General features: G+C 53.9%; 1 protein-coding gene across 1 annotated transcript; it reads right to left on the reverse strand.

The window, feature by feature from the left end:
• Positions 1–576: 576 nt before the first annotated feature.
• Rax (retina and anterior neural fold homeobox) lies at positions 577–6,267 on the reverse strand. The gene is made up of 3 exons (XM_006970057.4): positions 5,692–6,267; positions 5,182–5,435; positions 577–2,579 (listed from the first exon to the last, which is right to left on the reverse strand). Exons 1-3 carry the CDS (start codon positions 5,978–5,980, stop codon positions 2,094–2,096), a joined length of 1,029 nt encoding a protein of 342 aa, XP_006970119.1. The 5' UTR covers positions 5,981–6,267; the 3' UTR covers positions 577–2,093.
• Positions 6,268–7,530: the final 1,263 nt, after the last annotated feature.

Raw genomic sequence — 7,530 nt, forward strand, 5'->3', positions numbered from 1 at the left:
TGATCACAGTACATTGTCAAGAAACCTTACAGAGTAAACCCTCCTCGTTTCACTGAGTCTGGCCTGGCAGGGTGTGGAAATGATGGACAGGAGAAGGCAGGTGCTCATGGAGACATCTAAGGAAAGTGAGGAGGCTGGTGGCTGGTGGGCACGGTCCCAGGTTCCAGGAGTGGGGTAAGCAGACAGGGCTAAACAAGTGTACCCAGCCTGGACTGGAGAAGCTGGGAATAAGTTGTTCCTATTAAAACCAGGGCATAGGCCTGGGAGATGTGTCAGTGGGTCGGGATGCTGGCAGGAAGGTCTAATGATCTGAGTTCGTGCCTGGATCTCACAAGGGTGTCCTTTGGCCTCTACACAGACGTAGTGGCATGAGTGTAGCCGAGCTCACACGCACACACTCACACAAAATAGTAAATAAAATTTAAAACTTGGGCCTTAAAGGATAGAATAGGAGATGGGTTAAGCTGACAGAACCCGACACCCAATCCATTCTATAAGCTTATTTATTTATTTTTTCTTACTTAGAGATAATCACTTGTCATACTTCATTTTCCCAGAGACATCCTAGTAAGGAAAAAATGCAGGGGTTATTCCTTACACCCTGAGAAGGCAACTTAATTTCTTGCCAGCATACTCTGTGGATGTTTGGGGTACTGGTTATGTGTGTCAGAGGTCTCAGATCCCACAGGGCAAGGACTGGATCCTGGATCACTCCTGTGTCAGTCTCCAGGTAGTTAACTTGGAGTAGTTTCTGCACTCAAGAGCATTCCAGGAATAGAGCTGAGACAGAGGAGAGGCCATTGCCACAGATGTGGCTTTCTGCCTTGCTCTTGGTAAAGCCAAATCTTAATCACAGGAGATCCCATTTGCCTTCCAAGTCTCCCGGTGAAGTAAGGACCCTATCGAAGAGGAAAAGATACTGGAGACCCCCCACAATATGCTAAGGAGCCAGGGACAGCAGCTGGTGGGTGCTAAAGCCTCCAAGCTGCAAGGTCCCTTTGCAAACTGGGCCAGGACTGAAAAGGAAGACGCAGTCATGGGGCAGGGCGATGTAGTGGCTGCCCAGGAAGGGACTCCTGAACTCCCCTTATCCCAGGACTTAGATCTCAGGAGCAGCTGCACTTGGCTGAGACAGGGGCATTGCTTCGCTGCTCCACAGCCAGCTCCACCAATCCTAATGTTTAAAACATTCCAGTAAAGAATACATCTTTCCAGCGCCACAGGGAGCTCCCTGACTCCTTCTGCTACCCCGTACCCTGCTTCTGGTTTGGGGGACGCAGTGCTAGTTAGGGAGAAGAGAGGGTCCACAGTCAGGAGGAAAGAGTCTTTGCGCAAATCTTCGCGAATTAATACTACCCCTTTGGGTGAGGGCTGGCACCAGGCCGGTGATCTGAGAGAGTCTGAGGCCAAGGCCACCTAAAAGGGAAGGAGTTTGGGGGTGCTCTGGTCCCACCTTAGAAGGTGGTGTACCTGCTTCCTACTGGGTCAAAGTAGCAAGGGCCGCTGGCTATTAACGAATAAGTGGAGACCCAGGCAGCTGAACTTTAGGCCACTGACCTCACACAGCCTGGAAAGGCGATTCCCCCTGGCTGTGGTGTTCTCAGAATTTGCCCTTGTTCCCCTGTCCTCCATCCCCCACTCTCGGGTCCGCCAGGTCCAAGACAGTATCGTCCCCCAGATCCCTACCTTACCCCTCACGCTGTAGTCGGTGAGCACGCTTAGCCGAGCAATAAACCAATCTTTAATTTTCCTCCAAAATACTTTAAACTAAGTTTACAAACAGTTTCTTCAACTCTATATTTCTGACTCCCCTTTCTTTTCCGTCGACAACATCCTAGGTCAAGATCCTTGGTCCCTCCCGGGGGTAGGTGTTGATGCTCATGGGAGCAGCTAGGAGCAGTGTGTTCAGCGGGACCCGCAACTCGTCTCTCTGGTAGCCCGGTTGGGGTTCCGTTGGCCTTTCTTGGAGCGCCTGGAGAAGGCGCGAGTGTCCCCGCCCAAGGCTGGCACTTGGCTGGCGGCAGGAGGACTAGCAAAGAGAGCGTGGCCACCGGGCTGGGTGCGCCGGGCTCGCAGCACGCTCCGCAGCGCCTCTAGAGGGCTTGCCAGGGCTTCCCGATGGCCTGGATGTGCTCCTTGGCCTTCAGGCGCAGCGCGGCGATGCTGCTGTTGCGAGGGTACGCCTCTTCCAGCGAGAACTTGTCCCCGAATCCAGGCGCGCACGGGTACGCGGGCGGCGGCCCGAGCTGCTGCAGACCCGGGCCCAGGGGCGCCGAGTTCAGAAAGGGTGGCGGTGGCGTGTAGCTGGCCGGGAGGCCCTGCGCCGGGGGCCCGAAGCCCGGCAGGCTCTGCAGCGCTGTGGCGCCTCCCCCCGGCAGCGGCGGCCCGAGCCACGGCTCCAGCGGCAGGGCGCTCCCCGGTGGTCCGCTACCGCTGCCCGGGCCGGTCCCCAGCGGGGCCAGAGCAGAGGAAGGCGGGGAGCGGCTGAAGGAGAGGAGGGGCGAGTCCTGCAGCTTCATGGACGACACTTCCAGTTTCTCCTGCCGCCTCCACTTAGCCCGTCGGTTCTGGAACCACACCTGCCAGAAGAAGCGCAGAGCCTTTCAGGCTAGGGCGAAGCGAAGTCCCCACCCTGGGCAAGCCTGCCAGCCTGATCCCACCCGTACCCCCCAAATAATCCTGGGACTGGAGTTGTCCTCTGCTAGAAGGGCTCAGAAGTTCCTTTACCTCCTTGGTCTCTCCTCACTCTCGCCTGGTACTCCAAGCCTCTCTTTTACATATGCTCCCCTTTTTGTGGCCATTCTCTCCGGCCCCCAGCTCTCTCTTTGTCGCACCCCATTCCTCCAAAGCACCCCCCCCCGATCTCCTAGATCTCTCACTTTTGGTTGTGGTGGTTTCTGTGAATTTAACTCCGCAGCTAGACCGTAGGACTTTGAAACCAGGTTTCTGGGGGCCCCTTCGGTTGGCAGCCCCTTCTGACGCTTCAATTTGGGATCTCGCTTCTGCTCTGTATTGTGTAGCTCTCAATGGCTGCTTCAGCCTGCCTGTTTTTACCTATCCCCTTTCTCTACTACAAACACAGGCATACCACACACCCGCAGCTCCCATGTTAAAACGCAAGCGTATCCAGCAGGGGCAGGTTTCTTTTGACCGTGTGTGTATTTCCGTCGCTGCTCTGACAACTTCTCGGCTTTATTGAATTAGTGCCTCTTTAGTATGTCTGAGGTTCCTATGGATTACTCTCCAAGATTACATTTGTTCACGTGTATTATATCTGTGTTCATATTACAGAGTTTTTGCCATTCCCCCCCCCATACATTGGCTCACTGTTCTGTACAGAGACTTTTCTTTCTTTCTTTCTTTCTTTCTTTCTTTCTTTCTTTCTTTCTTTCTTTCTTTCTTTCTTTTTCACTTAGGGAAAAGTCACACTATGGTTCCTCGCACTGGATCCTCCACTACTGGGTTGATACGAGCATGAAGGATGCCATAGTAATGTTTTACCACCAAATTCCACTCGCCTACAAAACAGAATCTTTTTTTTTTTTTTAAGTGCAGACTGTGAGAGAACGTTGGACAAACTGGTGCACTCAGGATGGGGTTTGTGAAAAGAACGTAGCGGCCTGGGCCAGTGGGGAAAGTGGTATAAACAGGAGAGCAGAGAAGGTGAAAACCCAGCCCCTGAGTGGAAGAGGGCCAAGTGTGTGTGACCCTTGAATTAGGAAGAAAAAGAGAACAAAATATAAGTATCTCCACCCCAGGCACCAGCCACCAGGAAACGTTAGCGGTTTGCCTAGAGTAGAAAAAAAAGAGAAAGATTCTCCTGGGGGGAAGGTGGCCCTGCACATCTTGAACTTCCCTGCTCTATCCCTACAAAATTACTCACAGTCCTGGATCCAGTTTCTAAGGTTGTGTGGTGGAGACGCTCCTAGTCCCCATCACACCGTCTGATGATCTACGGATGTGGGGAGAGAAGTTATATGCTAGTCCCAGGAAAGCTACAGACCCTGCTCTCCAGAATCCCGTAAGTCAGTGGGATGGTAAAACCATTGAACAAGAGGGATCTAGGCAAGCTTGGAGCGAAGGGAGCCCAGGCAACTGTCCGTAGGACACTGGGACAGATGACTTTTTCTCTGTCTTCGTCTTCCCTGTCCTCTCTCTGTGTACCTATTCCCCTTCCCTGACATCAAGTGCTGACATTTCCAACGTTCAATGAAAACTATAGATTTACAGTGCAGAACTACGAGAAACCGAACTAAATGTCTTTGGTAGTTAATCCCAAATCACGTTAGGGAACTCACTGCCTTAGACACCCCTGGGCTCCGGGCAGCCTAACCACGGAAGTAACACACTTCTATGACTTTTGCTCCTTACTTTCAATTGAACCTAGGCAGAAAGACAAAAGGCAGGGCCCCCTTTACTTTAAAGACAGAGCTAAAAGTGTCCAAAGTCCAGAGAATCCCTATTGCCGGAAATCCTACCAGACAAAAAGCCCATCATGCATGGTTCCAGTCTCAGACGCAGAGAGTCTGTTCTCACTGTCTCCCTCTCTGGCCCCCTGTAAACTCTCTCAATTTGGAAGCCCTCCCAGATTTTTCACAGATGACTAGTAAATATTTAAGGCTTCCAAATATTTTAATGATTGGGGATTAGAGAAATTCAGTTTTAATGAAAGCGAAAACTCCCTCACGATAAAAAAAAAAAAAAAAGGAAAAGTCGGTGTAAAACCAAGGAAAAGTCAGTTTCTTAAATCCGTGAGAAGTTTTCACTGGCGACTTACAAGGAAAGGGGGTGTTCGTGTGGAACAGCCGTGCGCAGTTGGTGAGAAGGGTGGCGGTTGGGGGGGGTCTCAATCCAGTGACCCCCCTGGCCGTTGCTTTCATGCTCCATTCCCTTTGCGGTCAGCACACCCACAACTCATTTTCGACTGCATCTAATGCGCTGTCAAGACCTTCATCTCCCAAGCCATTGCCAAGTCCTTTTAGTTTAAAGTCGGGAGCCCCCTCCCCTAAAGGGGACATCTTACTGGACCAGATTGCTCAAAGGGTGGCACTTGAGGGAAAGGTCGAAGAATTTAGACACTCCTGGGCTCGGGGCTGCCTAACCGTGGAAGGAACTCACACTAAGTAATTGCCGTTTAGCCTTGGTCCTCCCAGATTCCTGTCTGTCAACCCTAGCGCTTACCTGGACCCGAACCTCGGGTAGGTTAACCTTGCCGGCCAGTTCCTCGCGGCTGTACACGTCCGGGTAGTGGGATTTCTCGAAGGCGCGCTCCAGCTCGTGCAGTTGGTACGTGGTGAACGTTGTGCGGTTACGGCGGTGCTTCTTCTTGGGAGGTTCCTCCTCTGGAAGCTTCGAGTCGCCTGCTGCTGGCCCAACCGGCAGCCCTGGGCTTGGCCGTGCCTCTCGCTGTTCCTTGGGGTAGCAGGGGCGAGAAGCTGGGACAACGAGGCCCCAGGGGGTCAGTGACACTGGTCCTGGAGGCACAGTCGCTTCCCTGCGGCCCTAGGCTTCCCAGTGGCGCCTGAACTAGCCTGAGGAGGTCCTTGATGGAAGCTATGTGGGATCCCTAAAAATTTCTCTGATCTCAAGTCGGGCAGACCCCAAACCCGCTGGCCTACAGAAAGGTCAAGGAAGGGGAGCTCTTGTTTTGCAGAGCGCTCCAAGGGTTTCACGGCGGTGTTGTGCACTCACCTTCGTACTCCGGGACCAGCCCGGGGGCTGGCGGCGGGGAAGACTCAGAGCCTCCGGCTGGCGCCTTGGGGCAGGCGGGCCGCGCGCTCAGCCTGGGATCCCGCTCCTTGGCGCCCCTGGAACCCCTCTCTGCAGGAAATGGGTCTAGGATCCCGTCGTCCTTGGTAAAGCCCAGGATGGCCTCGATGCTGTGCAAGCGCGAGGTACTCCCGCCCGGGCTACGGAGCAGGTGGCCAGCGAGAGAGAAGCTCCCGTCGGCCATGGCTGGCGCGCAGCCGGGCAGGTGCATGGGGAGGTGGGTGTGCACTTTGCAGACTGAAGCTCGGTGCCCGTGTTTTCCAAGGGTGCACTTCTAGAACGTGCGCAACCGGACGGGTCCGACCAAAGCCAAGCTCGGCGGGCACCCGGCTTGGGTAACCGCTCTGGAGATGGGCAAGCGCTGGGCCAGAAGTCAATCGGACCGCTGCAGCAGCTGGAAGTTTGGCCTCGGGGTAAAGTGGAGCTCTGGTGCAAAAGACCAGCAGCGCGCTGGTCTGGGACTCCTCCTCCTCCTCTCCAGACCCAGCCCTTTCTCTCGGCCCCTCCCTCTACAGAGGGCCGGTCTTCCCCCTGATCAGCTTGGGGTCCTAGGCATGCCACCCAGGCCTGCACCCGGAAAGTCCCTCCATCTGATATCTTGATCTATTTCAACTCCACAAACATTTTCCAGGTACCAGGACTAGGAAGTGTGATAGGAGGGACATCTCTCCACCCCTGCCTGTCTCAGAGGGGCAGACTTCCCGGATTCACCTCTCCCCTCTCCCTCTAGCCTACATCCTCTCAGAGCCTTACACCCTGGGCTGCCGCCTCCGTGTGGCACTTGGACGCTCCTAGAGCAGCTGAAGGCTTTCCAGCTGTACCTGGGCGTTGGAAGTTAGTTCACAGGCCTCCCGGTCTGAATCTTCCCCTCATTTCTACATCTATGCTCCAGTGATTTGATGCCCCAGACTACAGGCATCTTTGGTCTGCGTCTGTTTTGATTTCTTTCTGTACCCTCGGATCAGCTCCTTCATCCTAGCGTGAACCACAAATGGTAGTGGGACACTCTGTGCCCACAGAACCAATGACCTCAAATATAGGAGATCCCAGGACCCGCAGAAGACACACAAACGTTCCTCTCATGAGCTCTCTTGAAAGGGCAGGGTCCTTAACTGAGTTACAGTGACGAGCCACCCTGGTCTTCTCCCACTTCCACAGGCCAAGCAGATGGCGCAAAGCTCGTGGGTTGGGACATTCGCTGGGGAGGAGAAGGTCCTAGCGCTTCCCCGAGGGTTAGTGCCCTAATCCGCTTGAGTTCCTTCCCCCTTGGGGGCCCCTTGAGGCTTGCCTGACCTAGAGTGACTCAAAGCCTCAGCAGAAAGATGATTCCTAGGGGCCTCATCGCTGATGGGCAACGGTAAACAATGCACCCCTCAAAGCTTCTGCAGAAGACCCAAAGACTCCCCTCTCTCAGGAACTGGGGATCTCCATGCCCCAGTTCCACCTTTCTAGTCTCTCAGGTCTCCACCAAGACAGATTTCTTTATCCCTACCTTTCTAGATCCTTCAACAGGGCCAGCGTCATCCTGAGCGAGGTCACACACGTCACACAAACCCCCATGGCCCCCCATGGCCAGATTCGAGTTTAATTCCAGGCTGCGAGGCAAGGCAAAGGAACCAGCAAGGGGAAATTACAACCTCCCTGAGGCTTTGCATGTAAGTGGCTAATTTCCCTAATGGTTCTCTTTCTAGTAAAGTTGTTTAAAAAAGATAAAGAAATATAGCACGCAAATTCGTCGTCAGTCAGTGGGTTCAAACTGAA

The sequence above is a fragment of the Peromyscus maniculatus genome, chromosome 19, assembly GCF_049852395.1.
Source record: "Peromyscus maniculatus bairdii isolate BWxNUB_F1_BW_parent chromosome 19, HU_Pman_BW_mat_3.1, whole genome shotgun sequence".
Taxonomy (NCBI): Eukaryota; Metazoa; Chordata; class Mammalia; order Rodentia; family Cricetidae; genus Peromyscus; species Peromyscus maniculatus.

Excerpts from the sequence above, each read along its gene's own strand:
- Rax (XM_006970057.4), bottom strand. The coding sequence starts at position 5,980 with ATGCACCTGCCCGGCTGCGCGCCAGCCATGGCCGACGGGAGCTTCTCT. Across the intron at positions 5,436-5,691 it reads GCTGGTCCCGGAGTACGAAG|CTTCTCGCCCCTGCTACCCC; the intron begins GTGAGTGCACAA and ends TCGTTGTCCCAG. Across the intron at positions 2,580-5,181 it reads TACCCGAGGTTCGGGTCCAG|GTGTGGTTCCAGAACCGACG; the intron begins GTAAGCGCTAGG and ends TTCTTCTGGCAG.